Genomic DNA, 22,240 nt, shown 5'->3' with positions numbered 1-22,240 from the left:
GGACAGAGATCAAACCTAGGAAGTTTGGTTCCAGAGTTCATGTGTTTTATTATGCTACTAGAAACTTCATAAGGTACTACATACAATAGAACATACGAGGAAGTATGAATTAGAGAATGTCTCACCTGATGCTCCTGTTATGTCCATTGCCTTTAGATTCCTTGCTTTTATCACGGTAATGGTCAGCCTGCCAGCTGTTGGAAGGTAGCAGAGGGAAAACATCAGCTCTCCAAGATCCACGTTGTCCTGTTGAGAAAGCACAAACAGAAGCATCATAAAGTGTCTCCAGCCCAGTGTGCAAAAGCATCAGCTGCCGGGCAGCACTGGAAGGCTTGGTACTGCTCCTTTGGCTCATCTCGGGAATCCCTGGTGCCTCTTTCCTTCCATCAGTCACATGAGAAGAATAAATGCCTGCGCTTCTGGGGTCCCGCATCCTAAGGAATCACAGTGCATCTTTGGATGGTGAAGCTGTGGAGGCCATCCAGGGCCTCTGCCACCTTCTATCTAGCTACTTGCAGGTCCTGTGGCCCGGAACACAGCGCCTAGAGCAGAAGACTCCCCATGGAGTCACCCATGTGTCTCCATTCATATCCCTACCACAATCCTCACAGAGCCCACAAGACAAAGCTACACAAAGAGGTGTCCCTCAGTACTGTGTAGTCCCCCATACAGCCCTGGACATGCACATGCTCTGCACACAGCCCATGCAGCCTTGTGCAGTCTCTCAAACAGCTCCCCATACAGCCCCTTGGAGCCTCTCCCACAGCTTTCCCCACAGGCTCCACATGGGCCCACAAAGTCCTCCAAATAGTCACTGTCCATATGCATCCCTGCCCCACACCCCCACATACTCCCCTACAGTCCCAAGTTTGCCACAGTACCTCTGTAAACTCCTGCAAATACCCCTAATTCTAAAACACACACACACACACACACACACATTAATATCAAAGACGCACGTGACATACTCCACGCACAGACACAGCCTTTTGGCTGGCCGCACAACCTATGCAGACCAGCAAACAGTTCCACTGGACCCTGGAAACACCTCATCAGTCCCTACACGGCTCTGAACAAGGACCCTCAAAAGCCCAAGAGTGGCACTTGGTGACCCTACAGATCCACAGCCCTGGACACACCCAGCCTCAGACAGAGCCCCTTTGCAGTCTCCACGCAGGGAGAGACAGGTGGGACCCAGAACCCTCAGGCCCCTACTGCACCCCCTGGGGGCTTCCACTTTGCTGTAGTGTTTGCCTCCTCTTGGTATATCTCTAAGGAGCCTCCATTGCCCTCTGCTGGGGAAGACAGCTCCTTAGGCAGTATGCAGCCATTCAAATAGGTCAGAAGATATGATTGTCTTTCTCCTTTTTAGCCCGGGGAGAGTGTAACCGGAAAAAAGAAAAAAAAGAAGCCAGTTCATTTAGTTTCGATTTCAGTGATACCTTAGGTTACTGAGCTGGGTGCCTGTGTCTAATTAATACAGTTTCATAGTGACAATGCTCTGGGGAGTCCAGTTTTTGCCCTCAACATCCAGTCTCCCCTCTCCTTCTCAATTCTCCAAGGATGCTTCTATTTTTAGAAGCACAGATTCAGCTGGAAGGTCACCTCGCCCAACCTCCCTGCCTTGACAGCTTCTGCTGGAGGCTGAGGTGAAGGGAATCTGTTTGGTCACTAAGGCAGATGGATTGTTTTATATCTTTGTGTATCACATGCCTCATGCAAATAAATGACCTCACCTCACAAGCCAGGCTCTCCAGTTCCTGGAACCCTGACCTCAAGAGACCCAGGTGGCTGGGCCTTTTTCTCTGGGGTGGAGGTGAGGGGGAGAGATGAGAATTCTAAGGAGTAGGGGGCGGTCACATGGGACAGGTGCTGGACTGCTTTGTGCTGGGTCCCCTACTGCAAGAGGAATTTCTGCTCTCACCGAAGGACATTCTGACCCAGCTTCTCGTTGGTGCCACAGGAGAGAGAAGCAACAGCTAGCCCCACAAATTATTGTTTTCCTTCCTTACTCCCTGGCCTACTCCTTTGCCTTAAGCAGAAAGGCCCCGACACCTGTTCTTCTTTTGGAGGGCTTAACTGCTCCTAGCTCACTCCTCCACTCCTCTCATCCTGCCCAGAAAATCTTGGTTTGACAAAGTAAAACAGGAGTAACCAGATCATGCCTGTGAAGCTTCATCATCATCAACCTTTTCAGCATATAATTCCTGAGGGCCCATACCACACAACCTCTGTAGGGTTCAAGATGTAACAATGCATGCTCTCCAGTCCCTGCCTTCAAGGCCAATGCAGAGTGGAACGTGATGTGTCAGGTTACTTTTGTGTTAAGTACATTTTTTCCAACACAAACTCCATTCACAAATATTTATATTATATGGCTGTTTTCTCATGAGTTAAAAGGAAAAAAGAAATCAAGCTTCAGAGGTGGTAATATATTCAGAATGTGAACTAGGACTAAAGTCCACATTTGTACTTAAAAAAGAACAACCCCTGGCAAATGAAAGAAATGATTATCAAAGAGAAAATGCTTGCTTTGATCTCCAAGTGCTTTAAAAAGAAATCATTCAAAAATTTCTAAGTTATACAAGTAAAAATGATAAAATTCAAATACAGAAATTTTTAAGTAAAACAGTAAAATCTCTCTTTTTTCTTAAGTACATACCACCAATGTCACTACTTTTCCCAGAGTAACACTGTGGATAAACATCCACATTTTTCTTTTCATCCATCCATCCTTCCTTCCATCCATTCATTAACCCATCCACCCACTCACTTAATTCTTTTAACATTTGTTGTGGTTGTGGTTGCCGAGCAGCGCTCTTTCCCAGGTACTGGGATTGTTTCTGCAGTAGTGAACAACAGACATGGAAAGATAGGCTTGATGGGGTATGAAACAGGAGTCGATGGCACCTAATGCTAACTCTGCTTTCTCCCCATCTCCTGATGCTAATTTGAGGTCAAGAAGCTGTAGATCCTGATGTTTGTAAATATTCCCTCAACCAGATGCAATTTTGCTCCCCCAGGGGACATTTGCCACTACCTGGAGAAATTTTTGATTTTCACAACTGGGCAGGTGGTTGTGTCACTGACATCTAGTGAGTAGATGCTGCTAAACAATCTACAACGCACAGGGCAACCCCTCACTACAAAGAATTAGCCAGTCCTAAATGTCAACAGCACTGAGCTTGAGAAACTCTGCCTTATACAGAGTGCTTATACTGTTAGCAAAATTTTTTTCAGAATGCCGATAAAAGTCAAATATAAAAGGAGAGTGGAGCATTTAGCTTCTTTTTCAGCTTGACAAGAATCAGACAGTAGAAGTGTCACTGGTGGCTGAGTGCCTTGAGGGGTACGAGGGAAACTAAAATGTCATACAGAGAAATGCTTCATTTGCTCCCGCTTTGTGTGGCCAAATTCGGTATTACTGGCAAGATATATTGGAAAATTTTAGCAAGCATGTGCAAATTCTCTACCTTCCAATCTGTAAACTCTTTCTGTAATATGTTTGCCTGTAGTGGTCTATGATAGCTCTAGTTTTTGTCTAACTAGTACACTTTTGCATTTCTCTTCCTAGGTTCCTCTGGTGAGCTCTTTCCCAATTCTATGAAGTTCTATTAGGGCTGCAGCAGGAAGTCAGGCTTTCCAAAATATTCTGCCCCAGTATACTGTTGTCTGTTCAGGGATGAGTATGTAACCCAAACAGGGCCACTTACAATCCTCTCTGAGACTGAAAAATCACTACTGAGAAAGAGAAATTCTCATTTTATTGAGGTTATTCATTGGGAATATATGAAGCTAGAACTGTTGTAAGGTTCTTGTACTTTATAGAGTACAAGTAGTATAATATAACTTTAAGTTAGGTTGTACATATAAAGATGTAGACTATAAACCTAAGAGAAATGACTAAGATAATACAAGGATTTATAGCTAATAAACCAAAAAAGGAGATAAAATGAATGCTTTAAAATGTTAAATTAATCCAGAGAAGACAGAAAAAAGAGAAAGGGAATAGGATCAGAAAAGACAAATCTGAAAGAAAGAAAAAAAAATAGTAAGATGTTAAATTTAAACCTAACTATTCCAATAATTGCATCAAATGTAAATGATATAAACATCCAAATAAAAGACAAAGATTCAATAAAATAGCAAGATCCAATTTTATGCTCTCTACAAGGAATTTACTTAAATATAAAACAATAAGTAGATTAAAAGTAGAAGAATAAAAAATGATATGTCATACTAACACTAATAAAAAGGAATCTGGTGTGGCTAAATTAATATAAGATAAAGTATATATCAGAGCAATGAATATTACCAGGAAGAAGGTCATTTCTTTATGATAAAGAGGTCAATTCATCAAAAGCACATAACAATTCTAAATATTTAAGCAACCGATAGCATACCTTCAAAATATATAAAGCAAAAATTGACAGAATTGTGAGGATAAACAAGTTATTGCCAAAAATTTGAATATTTGAACAACACTATCAACTAATTTGGGCTAACTATGTTAGCATTAAAAAAACACTCCACCAAACAGCAGCAGAGTATACATTCTTTTCAAGGGTACCCAGAACACTGAACAAGATAGATCATTTCTGGGCCATAAAACAAGTCTCAATTAAATTTGAGAAGTTTCAAAGTATATTTTCTGGCTACAATGGAAATGAATTAGAAATCAATAACAAAAAGTTGTCTGGAAAATCTCCAAATATTTGAGAACTAAATAACATATTTCTAAATAACCCATGGATAAGAGAAGAAATCAAAAGAGAAATTAGAAAGTATTCTGAGTCTACAGTCATGCCACCCTGAATGTGCCCAATCTTGTCTGATCTCAGAAGCTAAGCAGGGTTGGACCTGGTTAGTACTCGGATGGGAGACTACCTAGGAATACCAGGTGCTGTAGGTGTTTAAAAAAAAAAAGAAAGAAAGTACTCTGAACTAAAAGAAATGAAAACATAACATATTAAAATTTGTGAAATGCAGCTAAAGCAGCACTTAGAGGGAAATTTATAGCACTAAAAAATGCCTGTATTACACAAGAAGAAAAATCTCAAGTCAATAACTTTAGCTTCTACTCTAAGAAACCAGAAAATAATGACAAATTAAAAGAAAAGTGATCAGAAGAAAGAAAACAATAAATATTAGATAAAATAATATAAAGATGTATATTATAAAGAATAGAGTAACCACTAAAAGAACTAATAGGTATATGTAATAAGCTATTATTGAAGATAAAATGGAACCATAAAATACTCAATCCAAAAAAAGGCAGGAAAAAAAATGTACAGATGGACTAAATAAAAAAGGTAGTTGTGAACTCTACCATATTGATAATTACATTAAATGTCTATATCTAATAACTTCAATTGGAAGGACAGAAATTGTCAGATAGCATAACAAAGCTAAACTCAACTATATATGCTGTCTACAGGAAACCCACTTCAAATATCATGATAAAGGTTATAAAGAACATGAAAAATTAGGCCATGTAAACACTAACCAAAAGAAAGTTGTACTAGCTATATTAATATCAAAGAAGATTTCAAATCAAGAAATATTATCAGGAGAAAGGGGATATTTCATTAATAAAGGGTCAAATCATTGAGAGGACATAATCCTTTGATATATCTTAAACAAGTCTAAGAGAAATAAGAGGAGAAATAGGCAAATCCACAAACAGAGTTAGAGAGTTAGAGAAACAATACTGCTTTATCAGTAATTGATTAAACAAGCAAGGAGAAAATAAGGATATAATGGACTTGAACAATATTATCAACCAATTTGACCTCATTGACATTTACTCTATCCATTAATACTCCATCCAACAACAGCAAAATGCACATTTTTTTCAAGTATACACCAAACATTCACCATTAAATCCAAGAAGACTGAAATCATACAAAGTATGTTTTTCAACAAGAATAACATTAAACTAGAATTCAATCATAGATATCTGGAAAATCACCTAATATTTGGAAGTTAAATAATACTTTTCTAAATTACACACAGGCAAAAAAAAAAAAAAAAAGAAAACAAACAAACAAACAAACAAAAAGCCAGCAAGTGGTATTAAAAATTATTTTGACAGAATGAAAATGAAAACAGCATATCAAAATTTGTAGGACACAGCCAGAGCAGAGGTTATAAAGAAATTTATAGCATAAAATGTTTTATGCAAACAGAAGTATCACCTTAATACAAAAGTCTGAGATTCAACTTAGGACCACCAAAAAAAAAAAAAAAAAAAAAAAGAGAGAGAGAGAGAGAGAGAGAATCAAACACAAAATGATAAATAAAATAATAAATATAAGAGTAGAAAACAATGAAATATAAAAAAATGGAAACACTACAGAAAAACCAATGAAACCAACATCCTGACAAGACTAATCAGGAAAGAAAATAAAAATATTAATTATCAACATCAAAAATGGAAGTGGGCACATCTGTACAGATACTATAAAATTAAAATAATAAGGGAGTATTATAAACAATTTTTATCCCCATAAATGTGACAACTTAGATAAAATGAACAAATTACTTGAAAGACAAGAACCATTATACTAAAACTAAGGAAAAAAAAAATAGATAACCGGAATAGTCTTATATCCACTAAATAAATTGAAGTCATAATTAAAAACTTTCTCACAAAGAAAACTCCAGCCCATTTCGGAAAGAAATGATACCAATTCTACATAAGCCTTTCCAGATAACAGAAGAGGTCAGAACATTTCTCAACTCATTATATGGGGACAGCAATATCCTGATCCTAGAAATAGAAAAAGATATTATAACTACAGACAAGTATCTTCATGAACATAGACACAATTATCCTTGATAGCATTTTAGCAAACCAAACTCAGCAACATAGTAAACAAGTGGGATTTTTCCTGGGAAGTCCAGTTTGGCTTAACCGTTGAAAATCTTAAGGTAAATCACTATATCAAAATACTAAAATAGAAAAACCATATTGATAGGTACAAAACAATCATTTGACAAAAGTCAGTACCCATTCAGGATAAAGCTATCAGCAAACTAGGAACAGAAGGAGACTTCTTTCTATTTGTAGAGACACCTGTAAAATGCTAGTTAATACTATACTTAATGATGAAAGACTGAACACTTTCTTCCTAAGACTAGGGAATATGGCTAAGATGTCTGCTCTCACCAGTTCTATTCTGTGGTGTACTAGAGGGTCCAGCCAGTAAAATAAGGCAGAAATAGAAGACATTCACATTAAAAAGGAAGAAATAAAACCATCTTATTTGCAGATGCCATGATTGTTTATAGAGAACATCCTCATGAATCTAGAAAAAGCTATTAAAATAAATAAGTTTAGCAAGGCCAGCGAGGGCAATATAAAGAAATATTATTTCTGCATACTGGAAACAAAAGAATTGAGAATTAAAATACAAATACATTTACATTTATACTTATGGATAAATTTAGAAAATTATGTGCAAAATCTGTACATCGAAAACTATAAAAAATTGCTGAGAAAAATTAGATAAAAAATAAATGAAGAGATATTTCACATTATGGAGCAAGAGATTCAACACCATTAAAATAACAATTCTTCCCTAATTGATCTGTAAATTCAATACAATTTAAATCAAAAGCCCAATCAATATACCTTTCATAGATGTTGACAAATCGATTCTAAAATTTATATGGAAGTGCAAAAAAACCCTTTAACATTAAAAATCATTTTGAAAAAGAACAAAGTTGGAGGACTTAACACTACCTGATAATGAAACACAGAATAAAACTATAGTAATCAACATCATGAGGTACTGGCAAAAGGACATATTAATCAACGGAACTGAATGAAGAGGCCAGAAGTAGACCCTCATTTATATTGTCAAGTGATTTGCTAGAAAGGTGCCACATAATTTAATGAAGCAAAGATACTCTTTCACCAGATAATACTGGAGTAGTTGGATCTCGGTTTGGGGAAAAAAAGAACCATGGTTTTTCTTCACATAATATAAAATAATTATCGACTGGAAATGGATCATTAAGAACTAAAGCTATGAAAATTCTAGAAGAAAGCATAAGAGAAAATGTTTGTGATTTTAGGTTAGACAACGATTCCTTAGATGGACACAAAAAGCACAAAGCATCATAGAAAAAACTGATAAACCGCTTCAGTAAAGTTAAAAATGTTTGCTCTCCAAAACACACTGTTAGGAAAGGGAAAAGCTAAGCCATAGGCTGAAGGATCATATTACAAAACATATAGCTAATAAAGGACTTACATCCAGAATATATAAAAAATTCCTACAAGTCAGAGAAACAACCTGACAAAAATATGGACAAAAGATCTGAACAGACACTTCATCGAAATTACATTAAATCATAGTGAGATACCACTACACACCCACTAGAATATCTAATAAGACTGACAATATGAATTATTGGCCAGATGTAAAACAATTTACCCTCTCATAAGCTGCAGCTGGAAAGGCAAAATGTTACAACCATTTTAGAAAAATAGTTTGGAAGTTTCCCTAAAGTTTCCCCAACTGAAACTATGAACATTCTAGAAGAAAGCACGAGAGGTATGTTTGTGACTTTAGGTTAGACAAATACACTTGCCAAATGACCCAGAAATTCCACATCTAGTTATTTACCCAAGTAAAAGAAAATCACACATCCATCCAAAGACTATTATGCAATTGTTCTGAGCCCAAAAGAAAAGAAATCCAAATGTAGCATCAAAATGATGAATGGATTAAAAAACGTATACCCATGCAATGGAATACTACACAGCAACCAAATGAAACAAACTACTAACACAAGAAACAACAAAAATCTCAAAAGCCTCAAGCTGAGTGCAAGAAGGCACACACAAAGGACAACATATAGTGTGACTCTCTTTAATGAAATTCTAGGAAAAGCAAAATAACAGTTAATAAAGTGATCAGTGGGTGCTAGGGGCCAAGAGTGGGAAGAGAGGATTGACTGTAAAGGGTCACTGGAAAACCTTTAGGGATGAGAGATATATTCCATATCATGAGTATGGTGGTGGTTACTATGACTATATGCAGGTAACAAAATGTGTACACTTAAAATTGGTTAATTTTTTTTGTATATAAACTAATAATGGGGATTTTAAAATTCTGAGAAGACAAGATTTTACAGAGGACTATATTTTTATTTTCTAGTTTTATTGCCTTGAGTTCAGAGAATATAACTTGATGGTTTCAACCATTTAAAATATTATTCTATCTTATCTATCCTATTCTAGTCCACTCATTTGTGCTCAAATGCACCTAAAAATGATGTATATACTCTACTTATAGGGGATAAACTCCTATATGTCTATCAAATCAAGCTTGTTAATATTGTATCTAAATCTTCTTCTTCCTAGAATTTATTATGCTTTTGTCTTTTAAAATATGATTTCTTACTATTCCATTATGTTTCATAGCCAAATTATTAACAATCAATTAAACTATAGTTAAAATATTCTCATTTCTTGGCTCACCGTAGTTTCTTAAAATTCAAATCATTCCCTTTTTAGATACATATTTCATTTTGCTTGAGTATGTCCTTGAATATCTTTTTTTCCCCCACTGAAGGTTCACAGGTAGTCAATAAAATAATCTCTATTGTGCTCTAATTCTTAAAGAAAGTTGGCAGGGCATGGAATTTAGGTTCAAATTATTTTATCTTAGAATCATTTCATATTGTCACAATGTCTCCTAGTACCTCATATCGTAGCTGGGGTGTTTAATGCCATTCTTTTGCAGATTTTTTTTTTTCTTTCAAGGAGGTTTTAAGAATGTCTCTCTGTACTTTTACTTTGTACTTGTACCTTCTGAAATTTCTCCAGAAGGTATTTAGATATATTGTTTTCACTGATGTTGCTTGTTCCTCAATGGTTGATGTTAGTTAGAACTCTTTTTCTTACTTTAATCTCTTTCTCAAGTGATCAGTTGATATATTTGTTTACCACTTATAAGTGGGATATAAATCTAAAAGCAACAAACAAACAGGACAAACAGAGACTCATGGACATGGACAATAGACTAATGGTTACCAGAAGGTAAGGGGAGAGAGGGAAGAGGGAGGTAGAAGGGGTAAAAAGGGTCAAATATGTGGTAGCGGAAAGAAATCTAACTATGGGCGGTGAACATACGATACGATATATATATGTCTTACTGTTGAACTGGACACGTGAAACTTACTGGATTTTGTTAATTAATGTCACCATAATAATAATAATAATAAAATATATATAATAAAAGGATTTTATAAACAGCTTTACATCCATAGATTTTAATAATTAGACAAAAATGAATGAATTTTTCAAAACACATAATCTTATAAAATTGATATAAAGAAAAAAAGACTGAATTTCTATGGCTCATTCAAGAAATGAATCTGTAATTAAACATATCACCATAAAGAAAATTTCAGGCCCAGTTAGGTTCACTGGTAAATTCTATTAAATACTTAGAGAAGAAATAAAGTGAATATTATGCAGTCACTTTCATAAAAAATAGAAAAAAGGGACTACTCCACAATTCATTTTTGAAGCCATCATATTTTGAGTATCGAAATCTGAGATGGCCATTACAAGAAAGGCAAAATTACAGATCAATTATATCTGAGCTGAGATTAAAAAAGTAAACAAAAAGTTAGATAACTGAATGCAGAAAAACACAAAAATGATTATAATACTAACAGATGTGTTTTATCTCCAGTTTACAAGGTTGAATTAACATATGAAATTATAAAAACAAAATTGTCTATAACAGAATAAAGATTACACAATGTTATATGTCAATTACATCTGAATAAAAACAAAACAGTAAAACCATTACTCAAATCTGCCGTGTGTGTGTGTGTGTGTGTGTGTGTCCTAATACTGATACCTTCTTTTTCAATTTTAGTGAACATTTTTGTGTAAAGGCAAAACTGCAGGAGCATTTACTGCAAGTAATTCTGTTTAGGGCCAGCTCAGAATAAATTTATGAATCACATAAAAATATAACAGATAAAGAGAAAAAATCATGTAATTATCTAAATGAATGTAGAAAAATATGATAAAATCGAGCATTTACTTACAGTAACGGCTTTTAATAAACCTGATATGGAAGGGGGATTTGCTTATCTGATGGAGGACATCTAAAAAGAAGGCTACAGCAATGGTGTACTTAATGCCGATGTGTGGAAAGTTTCATAATTAATGTTAGAAATAAGAACATATAAAAAAAATAAGAATACTACTTCTATTCTATGTTGTACTTGAGGTCCTAGCTAGTGAAGTCAGGCATAAAAAGAAATAAAAGGTATAAAGTGTTGATGAAGAATTATTTCATCATTTTTGTTAGATATGTGTAAAAAAATCCAAAAAACTATAAATTATTTGGATTAATAAGCATATTATTGATGTTTTATGAATTGATGGATATGGAGTCAGTGGACAAAAATAAATTTCACTTTTCTATAACAGAAAAATAGGTAAAAAATAAAAATAGAAATATACTCTTTAAAATAGCCTGAAAAAATCAAGTATCTTGGAATAAATTTACCCCAAAATGTCCAATATTTCTTTACTGAAAAAATATAAAGCATTATTGAGTAAAATTAATGAAGTTTTAAATAAATAAAAAAATATACCATTTTCATAGATTGGAAGCCTTTATATTAATAAAGATATTCTCCAAACTGATCTACAGGCTATATGTAATTCCAATTCGACTGCAACTTGACAAACTGATCCTAAATTTTATTTGAACATGAAAACATCCAAAAATAGTCACGATCATCTTGAAGAACAAATTGGGAGACCTTACTTTACTGGAGAAGAAAACTTATTAGAATGCTACTGGACCAGTGTCCAGAATGGACTGGCCTAGTGTAGCATTTGTGTAGGGCAAATAGACTAATGGAGTTGTATAGAACTCAGAAATAAACTCACGCATGTATGGACATTTGTCTTACATACCGGTTCTCTTCATTTGTCTCTCCACACCACTTTCTGTTCTCTGCCCTAGAAGGCTGTCCTCTGCAGTGGTCCCCAATCTTTTTGGCAACAGGGACCGATACTCCTATGAGAATAATCTAATGCCTGATGATCTGAGGTGGAGCTGAGGCAGTGATTCTCGTGCTGGGGAGTGGCTGCAAATGCAGAGGAAGCTTCATTCGCTCACCTGCCACTCATCTCCTGCTGTGTGGCCCAGTTCCTAACAGGCAACAGACTAGTAATGGTCCATGGCTGCGGGATTGCGGACCCCTGCTCTACAGAAAGAAAGGAAACTTGGTGTATTTATTAAGAGGCTTAGATGTCTGACAGAATTTTGGATGAATTAGTGATAGGTGCATGGACACACACACCCACACCTGGCAAATAAAACCAAGATAATTTATTTGTTTATTCTTCATTCGACAAACATTTATGGAATGCAATTATCTGCCAGATACTCTTCTGGGTGCTGAGAATCCATCAGTGAAGCAAACAGGCAAAAATCGTTTGCCATTATGAGGCATAATTTCTTGTGTGTGAAGTCAGACAATGAGCAAAATTAATTTTATACACACACACAAATACACATATAACACACACGTATGGTAAAATGGAGAGAAAAAAAGTAGAGAAGGGGGTTAAAGCAATGTTGACAGGTTGCACAGACCAAGGAGCAAGAGCACATACCTGAGGCTGGGCTGACTTGTTACGTCTGAGGAAGGGAAAAGACATAGTATAAAAGGAAGAGAGGAAAAACAATGAGGTCAGAGAGGTGTGGGGGACCAGATGATGTAGGTTACTAAAAGGATGTTGGCTTACGTCCTGAGTGGAACTGGGAGCCATTAAAAAAGCTGAAGCAGAAAAGTAGCACGATGTGACTTTATATTAACAGGATCACCCAGGCTGCTATGTTGAGAATAGTCTAGGGACAGGGGCAGAAGCAGGGCCATCACTTAGGAGATTGTTGCAATGAACCTGGTGAGAGGTGACGTGGCTTGGTCCAGAGAAGCAGTAGAGAGTGAGAGAAGTCATTACATTTTGAAGATAAAACAGGATTTTCTAATAAACAATAGAAAGAGAGAAGTCAAGGATGATTCCAGTATTTTCAGCCTAAGTTAATGGAATGGTGGAAGTGAAGAGGGAGAAGGCATTGGGCCATGGGAGAAGCCCAGAACTCAGTTTTGCATATGTTAAACGTGAGATCCAAATGGGGATGTTAGATAGCCAATTAGATATGAGTACGGAGATCACCGGAAAGAGCAAGGCCAGAGATACAAATGACCACTCCCCAGGGTTAGGTCTGGGGGAAGACAATGTAATCACAGCACACTGCATGCTTCAGCTATAAACTAAGTTTACATAGCATGATTACACATGAATCATTATCTCTACAAATTTATGATATAACTATTTTGAGAAGATGGGGGAGGGAAGAGTATGTGTACGTAGTGAACTTATGAGCTAAATTCTCATCTTCCATAATAAAATTCAATAGAAATCTAAAACTAAATCTAAATAAAGCATTTAAAAAATAAATAGAGGTAAATTTTAAAAGAATCAAAGTATTTGAAAGTATTTGCTTCTGAAGAGCGGTACCTGAAGTTTGGAGTATAAACAGGGAGATGACTTAACTGGTGTTGAAGGCCCTGAAGCCTAGACATACAGTGCAACTGACTGAAACTGAGTTCAATTTTTAGCACCTCACTTACTATTACACAAACTTGGACAAGCTACATAATTTCTCAGTTTCTCAGTTCTCTATTTCCTCCTGGAAACTGGAATTAGCATCTAAAGCATAGGGTTATTAAAAAGATGAAATGAGAAAACAGTATGCAGTCACTACTGAATATGAGGTAACTATTATTACTAATGCAATCGATTACTTGTTTCTCAGTCTCACCGGTCTGTGAGCTCTCCAAGGAAAAGTTCCACTTACCCATCTCTCTCAGTAGCTGACACTTAGGAGTAGCTTTATCAATATTTCTTGAATTAATGAATTGATGCCCAAATGAAGAGGAGCTGCAAGGATCCTTGGATATCTGCTGCAGCCCCAGAAGCCTAGGTTCCTGGGGCCTCTGGGTCAAATTTCCAGTGAGCCATCAAGCTACGGGACAGCTGGTCACTACCACCCCCGATCTTCCCCAGCACTACCGACTTACTCAGACATCTTGTTATTACAGAATATCATTCAAAAACAAAAACCATTGTGAGACATAGCAGCAAGAAATCATTATTTAGCATGCGGAAAGGAAATTCTAGTTGCAACCTTTCTCTCAAGGGTCATTAATCATCACCTATAGTAATCACAGTGCTGGCCCAGGCCTGGCCTGCCTGTAATATGGAAGCTGTTAGTGATTTGATCATTCTGTTTTCCCGGAAACTCCAACTGTATTCCTGATACTCGCCCCAGACATGACAAAATTGGCAAAAACACTCTTTTTCAGTAACAGATCCTACGAATAATTAGCATGCACTGTTAAAGTAACTGTTGATTGCACTTTATTTATAGATATTAACATGATTAATTGCATTGGAAGTGTGCCTGGAGGACACTTTCTGAGCTAGTGCTGGGGCGCAAGTGAACCCAGCAGCCCTCACAGGGTGTTGGGAGAGGGCTGTGATCAGCCCATTCTTTTTTTTTTTTTTTTCTGAATTGCTCCTTCAAATGATTCTAGGTCTAATTCTACAGGACTGGACCTACATTACAAAGTATTAACTTTGACTAATGATATGTTCAGCTGGGGATGGACAGGAGAATAACATCACATATGTGTAAAGCATTTTATGATGGACCGAAAACACTGACATCACTATCTTATCTGATCTTATCCAGATCCTTGGTTTAAAATGCCACTTACATATACGGATGACTCCAACATTTATATCTCCATCCTAGCCTCTTCCTTGCATTATAGACTCATACATCCAAATGTTTTTTTCGTATGTCTAGTTAATTGTCTAACAGGCATCAAAATTTTAATATTTCAAAAATGGAGCTGATTTCCCTCCCCTGTCCCCATCCTTCCTACGCAAGTCTTCTTCATCTCCATTTGGTAAAAACAACCTCTCAGAGGCTGAAACTCAAAATCTGGTAGTCATCATATGTGTGTTCCTCCTCGTCTCTCACCCTCCCACATTTGCAAGTCACGCTAATTCTCTGTCCAGAAATATCTAGAGTCTGTCCAAATTTCTCCTTCTCTATAGTGCTACCCTAATCCAAGATACTATCACCTTTCTCACATGAACAATTACACAACAGTTAAGGCAAAAGAAATGAGTCCATGAGACAAGATACCTGTTATGGTACACTCATTGCCTAGGATTCTATATGGCTCGCAGTTGCTCAAGATCGAAAGAAACCTCTGCTGCTTGCTTACATATCCTCATGCCTATAATGCGACATGACTCTGAGTCTGGGATTTCCAGTCTGGTCCGTTGCACTGGTAAGACCTCAGAGGGAGCTTCAGAAAAGGGTTGGTTCCATCCGTGGAGAGTACATTGCAGCTCTCTACCTCCCCACAGGATTGGAACTTGCCCTCAAAGGCTTCTAGAGTAGGACCCTGTGGCTGGAGAGCTCCCATCACATCTCTACCACACAGAAAGCTGGCTGTATCCTAGAGCTACAATGGCAGAGAGTATTGATAATAATAACACAAGGAAGAATTTAATGATAAGAATGGTAAATTTCACTGAGGTTTACTAGCTACTCAGCTTTTCTCAGCACTAGAGAGTAAAGGGAAAGCTTGGCAACTGACCTGTGCCCCACAAGAACTGACCATCTAGGATGATGGGCAGAGCTTCACCCCTGGCAGCGGTTGCCTTAACTGGCAGAGAGGGAAACCACAGACCCAAAGTAAGGAGCTGAGCCCTTTTCCTGGGTAAGTACGCTTAGTGCTCACCTCAGACGTTATCAAGACTGATTATTTAAAAAGTATGGTTTTGGAAGTCCTAAAAAATCATTGAGTCTTCATGGGTTCAATAAAAACAGGTGCTACTAGACTACCGCCACATACTGTTTTTGTTTTGGGCTATCCGACACACACGTTAGGGCACTTTTGTAGGCATAGTAAATGTGGACCTCAGCACAGCATCTGGTAAGCTTTCTCCTGGCCTCCTTGTAGATAAGCTGGATAAATTTAGGCTGAATAACAGTAAAGCAAGGTGAATTCATATCTAGTTGGACAACCATAACTAAAAAGTGCTGATTAATGATTCAACAACTTGGGCATTACCCAGTCCTGTAAAATTATCAGTAATTTAGAAGAAGACATAGAATTTGGGTATGATACATTAGGCATAATAAGTATATTGGAGTCCAGAATCAATCTTACTTTGAATTAAAATATGATATAGCCACCAGAAACGAATTTTGCCTTAAACTGCATCAATAGAGGTGAAGTCTAGAGAGGGAAAGTATACACCAGCCACAACACACTCAAAACATTAATTCTGCTCTGGGCATCTCCATTTTAGAGACGAGAAATCAGCTGGAAGATGGCAAAATGGCCATCCACCATGAGAAAGAATCAGGATTGCATGAAGAACAATGAAGAGCTATTAAGCTTTACTGAAAAGATTCAAGAAAGACAAGATTCTTGTCAGTACATGTCTGAAGTAGTGTCACATAGAAGAAAGATTAAATTTGTTCTTAATGGTCTCATGGATGAGAACTAGGACCAACAAATGGAAGCCATGGGAAGACCTAGAATAGTCTTCTCTATCACAATCCCAAACTGTAAGTTCCCCAACTACTTAAATGACATGTTTCTCTGCTTTAGAGAAGAATCGAGTGTCAAATAGGTGGTAGAACAAATGTAAAGCCTTTCCTAGCCTTGATAGCCTGCAATTCCCTGATCTCAGACATTAACTGGTAGTCTGGAAGAGACAATAAAATTTTGGAGCAAGGCAATCATGTTATCAGAAGTGTGATTAAGGAGATAGGATTTGGTGGTATGTACAACTGTATTTCAAAAGAAGATCTGGAGATTGGGATGTCAGAAACAGTGAAGGCTATTGACATAATGCTTAATTCAGCATCTTAGGACCATGTGTACTATGAAAGGGGACATGGGAAACAGGAGGTAAATTCCAAATCCTGGTACACTTTGCAGATAAATTTTAAGTACTGATGTCTCCCTGAACCTTATTATTTCTCAATACAGTTCCCTAATAGATAAACCAAGATTCACACATGATTTTTTTTAATGCTCCTCTTTTCCCAGGGAGCATGTCTAGCCAGAGTGTCCTTGGTGAAAACAAAGACAGCATATTTAAAAAGTTAAAAGGCTATAGAAAAGGCTTTAATATTTAATCTGAATGTAAATAATCTATTCTGAAAAGACTTTTTATAGATCCATCAATTCTCAATAGAAAAAAATGTAATTAGAAATGAAAATTTGTTCTTATTTAAAGAACAAATATCATTTGGGAATATCAGAGTATCCTCAGAAGCTTGGGCATTGTGGGCTGGCTCTGACTGCTACAATGTGTTTCACTGACATTTGAGGAAAAAAACATTGAGTTGGAAATAATTATGAATTTACCCTGTATTCTAAGCATCATTGTTGTCCTGAAAATTTCCATCAAAACTAAGAATTCACATAGTTTATGGGAGCTAGGAGGATGAAATTCTCTGGCATAGATGTATTCTAAAGAGAATGGTGGCAGTAAGTGAATTAAACCAACATACTCAGCGGTGTGAACAAACAAAGAAAAACACATTATTTTTATTTGACTATGGATGGAAATCTGCTCCAAAGATAATCACAGGACATAGAGTGTTTTTAACCTTTTTTTTTAGAGATAAGCACTAGGCATATTACCTCTCTCCTCTGCCCCACCCCATCAACTCTTCCTCCATCCCTACTATTATTTAACTCTTAGAGCTCAGTAGTACCTGGATTACCATGTCATTTCATCCAAAATGTGTCTTGATTACTACTCTTCCTCTCTATTCACTTTGCATCCGTCTCTGAAAGATTATTCAAGAGCAATTCTACCTTTTCCAATCCATCTTCTGCGTAAACACAGATCTGTTCATTTTACTCCTTGCTTAAATACTTCAATAGATCCCAGATGCTCTTACATTAAAATGTGAACCTCTTAGCATAGCCTATAAAAGATAACTTTTCCAACTTTCATTCTCTTAATATGTCCTGTTATTTCTCCTAACACGTCTAATTCTCCAATCGGTCAGAATTGTTCTTAACTCCTTACACATGCCTTACACTTTCATTCCTTTGTGTGCTGTTTTTTCCTCACTTCTCCTCTGGCAAAATATTCTTTTGTGTCTTTGAAGACCCAGATAGCAAACTATCCCCCTTGTGCAAACTTCAGGTCACTCCAAGCCTGTGTTCTTTGCTTTGGCAGCACTTTGTCCATATTTCTATTACTACATGAAATTAGAGATAATTTGTGTTAGACTGAGATGCTGAAGGCAAAAGCTGTATCTTCTTCCTTTTGGCATTTTTATCCATGGCCATAGCCATTTTACGGAGGCGAACTCTGGGTCAGAGAGTTTAGCAATCTGTCCAAAGTCACATAGATTGTGCTGGAGCTATACAATCAGGCTGCCAGACTGCAGAGCCTACAGCATTCCCGAGTGAGAAGTGCTTGCAAAGCCCAAGAGGATCTTAGGACGTGGTTAAGGGGAAGGTGGCCAAATTCTCTTTTCTTGTGTGCTGGGGGCTTGAGAAAACTTGGAGGAGCCAAGCTGGGAAGTACAAGTCTCCAGATCCTTCCCTTTACCACACAAAGTTTCCACCTTCAGGGCTAATCTTCTCACACCTTTTATCAGTGAACTTGCTTTTTTGCCTTTGCAGCTAGTGGGGAAAAGAAAAAAAGAGAGAGAAGCTACCTTGACTGAATTCTACTTAAGAACTAGGGCAAATGGGGCTTTGGCAAAAGAAGATCTACCTTTCCTTCATGCATAAATATCAGACCAGCTCTCTCTGTGTCCACTAAAATTTCCTAACAATCTTTAGGGAAATATGAGATTATATTACAATAAAGGGTAGTGTAGGTGTACTCAGGAGGCATCTCAGACACACTTCCAATAACGACAATAATAACAGTTGACCTCTCTCTTTTCCATTCTCATTCTTTCTCTCTCTCTCTCTCTCTCTCTCTCTCTCTCTCTCTCTCTTTCAAAAATGAACAAATATATGTAAGGCATTTAGCACTGTGTCTGAAATATATGTGGTAAATCATATCTGTGTCGCACCCACATCACTTAGAGCAGTCCCTGATACACAGTAGGTCCACAATTACTAAATGTAGTACATCAGTGAATGAACAGTAGGGAAGGGAAAGACAGATTGATCTGGGAGAACAAGGGCTCCTGTCTACCAGCTCCTTCTCATTTGAAGACACTCCCACATCCGGATCTGCAACTTGGATAAAGGAGACACCCAGGTGCTACAAGAATTTCCTAGGCTATCAAAAGAATTACATAGGAAAGAAAAAAAATAAGATATCCTCTTTAAATGGTATGCCTTGGGAGCTACAGATGGCTATCAGGTACCATCAGAGAGGATGAACAACTTGCCCGTGATCATGAAGTTCACCAGTGTCAAGAATGTGTCTGAAGGTACTTTCCAAGTCTTCGTCATATAGGAATTCTCTCTTCTCTCTGCAAAGGCATATTTTCCATTCACCCAGGACAAAGGCAAGGTAGGGGGCAGGGGAAAAACTGAGCATGTTTGAGTCTTCACTTTAAATCTATTCATTCATTTATTCAACAAGTATTTGTGGAATGCCTACCATGTACCAGGCACCATACTAGGTGCTGGGAATACAAAGAGGAAAAGAGGATAAGAATCCTTCCTGCAATGGAGTGCCACTATAGTCGATATTCTAGAACTCAGATAATAAACAAATTAAATAAGAAAACTATATCATACGTTAAGTGGTAAAAAGTGTTGCCGACAAATTACAGGGAAATTGGAGGTGGTGGAAGGAAATGCCATTTTAAAAAGGATGATCAAGAAAGATAAATAAACCTACAATCTATGCTATTCAAGATCCCACTGTTTTAGCTAAGTTCTTAAGATTGTCTTGGATTCTATAAGGTCTCTTTAATCATTAAGAAGTATTTTAATTGGTTGTTGAATTAGCCATCGTTTCCACTGAAGACACGTTTCTGCTACTCGTCTAGTCAAATCCTGTAGTGGATGGTAGGACACTCCTTGTGTTTAAAAAGATTTACAATAGAGGCCTAACTGAATATTCTCTCAGGGAACTCTAAGATATCAGAGCAAAACCCTCTAGGAAAATCTGGAGAAATCTGAAAAGAACGTCGATAATGTTCATCAGCAAGCAGTTCCCCCAATCACAACCATTGCAAGTATCTCCCTCCAGGCTTTCTAATGGAGAAGGAATGAAGGCTTCCCCAACTTCCAGGTGCTTTCAGACATCTGAAAGGAGAGGGTCCAAGTACAAGGTTGAGTTATGAGAAAATGTCACTTTCTTAAGTCAAAAATGAGGGATTATCAGCAATTTCATACAGTTTAACCTATTTCGTGGCTCAGAGTCAGGCTGCCCTAGATGTCCTCATTGAACGCCTTAGCACATGAGAACTCATTCCAAAATAAAATGCAAACCTCAACAACTCAGGGCAGCCAAGGGTGCCGACAACACTTATACCTGTGAGACCCAGAGCAGGTGAGCAGGGGGCTTGGGAGCCTCTGGAGCTCAGCACTGGCCAGTAACAATATGGGAAGAGGAGGGGTGAGATGAAGGAAATCACTCAATGGTAAAACTAACGGGGGAATGGGAATGAAAAAGTGACATAGGTAATTGATTTGTTTAAAAATATATACAGGGAAAAAAAATAATAACTCTTACATTGAGTTTAGTACGACCCTGAAACCAATACCTGACAAAGATGCACAAAAGAAGCAAGCACTTCCACAAAAATAACAAATAAGCAAGCAAACAAAACTATAGGTCAATTCTTATATGAATATAGTTGAAAATTCTTTATATTAATAAATAAAATATATCGGTATCAATAATACACCTTGACAAAGTAAGGTTTATTCCAAGACGCATAGAAGTTTCAATATTCGTATATCACATTAGTGGATTAAAAAAGAAAAATTATGCAACATCTCAACAGAAAAGATACTAGATAAAATTCAACATCCATTCCTAATAAAACAATAAGGTAACACTAAGAGCATTATCATTAATTCAAGATAAGGACAAGAATCCCTGCTATTGCTTCTATTATTCGAGTTTGGGAAGTTCTAGCCAATGCCATAAAATAAGAAAAATACATAAAACTTAAAATTATTACAAAAATAGGGGCAAAAAAAAGATTCTTCACAGAACATATGATTGTTTATATGGAAATCAAAAAAAAAAACCAAGTCAATAACTACTAAAATTAATAAACAGGTAACTAATTATAAGTATGTAAAAAAATCAAGAACTACTACAAATCACATATCAAAAGATAACCCAATAAAAATAGGTAAAAAGCTAAAACACAAATTTTATAAGAGAAAGTATATGAAAAGCAAGAAAAGGTGCTTGACATCAGTAGTCAAAGAGAAAAACCACAATAAAATGCCATCGCTAGAATGGCTAAAATAAAAAGACAGCAACCCCAAATATTGGCAGGGATATGAGGCAACCAGAACTCGCATGCACTGTTCGTAGGAATGTAAAATAGTACAATCACTTTGAAAAAATATTTGCATGCCCTTTAAACATATATGTACCCTGTGATCAAGTAATTTTACTTATAGATACTTCCCCAAGAGAAATAAAAACATGTTTACACACAGCCTTGTATAAGAATGTTCATAACAGCTGTATTCATATTAGCCAAAAATAAAAATAAAGGAAAAAAAAAACCCAAACTAGAAACAACCCATATGTCCTAAAGCAGGAGAATGGATAAACAAATTCTGGTGTATTCATACAGTATAATATTACTCATTAAAAAAGGAACTTCTGATATACTTCATATCACGAATGAATTGCAAAAAATTACACTGAGCAAAAGAATTTCCCCACATGCAAAAGTATAAAGTACAAAAACAAGAAATTATTGAGTCAAAAATTGGCTGATGTTGGGGTAGGGGTGGAGGGACTGACTGAAACAGGGCATGACAGAACTTTCCTGGATGAAGGAAATGCTCTATGCCTTGTTTTAAGTGATGGTGACATGGGTGAACACAAATATCAAAACTCATCAAACTGAGCACTTAGGATCTACTATACATTTTGTCAAACGTAAGTTATCTCAATTTA

The 22,240-nt window shown here is 36.8% G+C and overlaps 1 protein-coding gene and 1 pseudogene across 1 annotated transcript in view; one reads left to right on the top strand and one right to left on the bottom strand.

The window, feature by feature from the left end:
- The window catches only part of SYT9 (synaptotagmin 9), a 161,871-nt gene that overhangs the window by 50,653 nt on the left and 88,978 nt on the right, over positions 1 to 22,240 (bottom strand). Inside the window, exon 4 of the mRNA XM_039863475.1 lies at positions 126 to 246. Coding sequence (XP_039719409.1) covers positions 126 to 246 — 121 coding nt within the window. The remainder of the gene's footprint in view (positions 1 to 125; positions 247 to 22,240) is intronic.
- LOC120603278 (uncharacterized) lies at positions 4,794 to 4,912 on the top strand (annotated as a pseudogene).

Source organism: Pteropus medius, unplaced genomic scaffold (assembly GCF_902729225.1).
Source record: "Pteropus medius unplaced genomic scaffold, Ma_sr-lr_union100, whole genome shotgun sequence".
Taxonomy (NCBI): Eukaryota; Metazoa; Chordata; class Mammalia; order Chiroptera; family Pteropodidae; genus Pteropus; species Pteropus medius.
The sequence above is the reverse complement of the archived record's forward strand: the minus strand, read 5'-3'. Positions and strand labels throughout refer to the sequence as shown.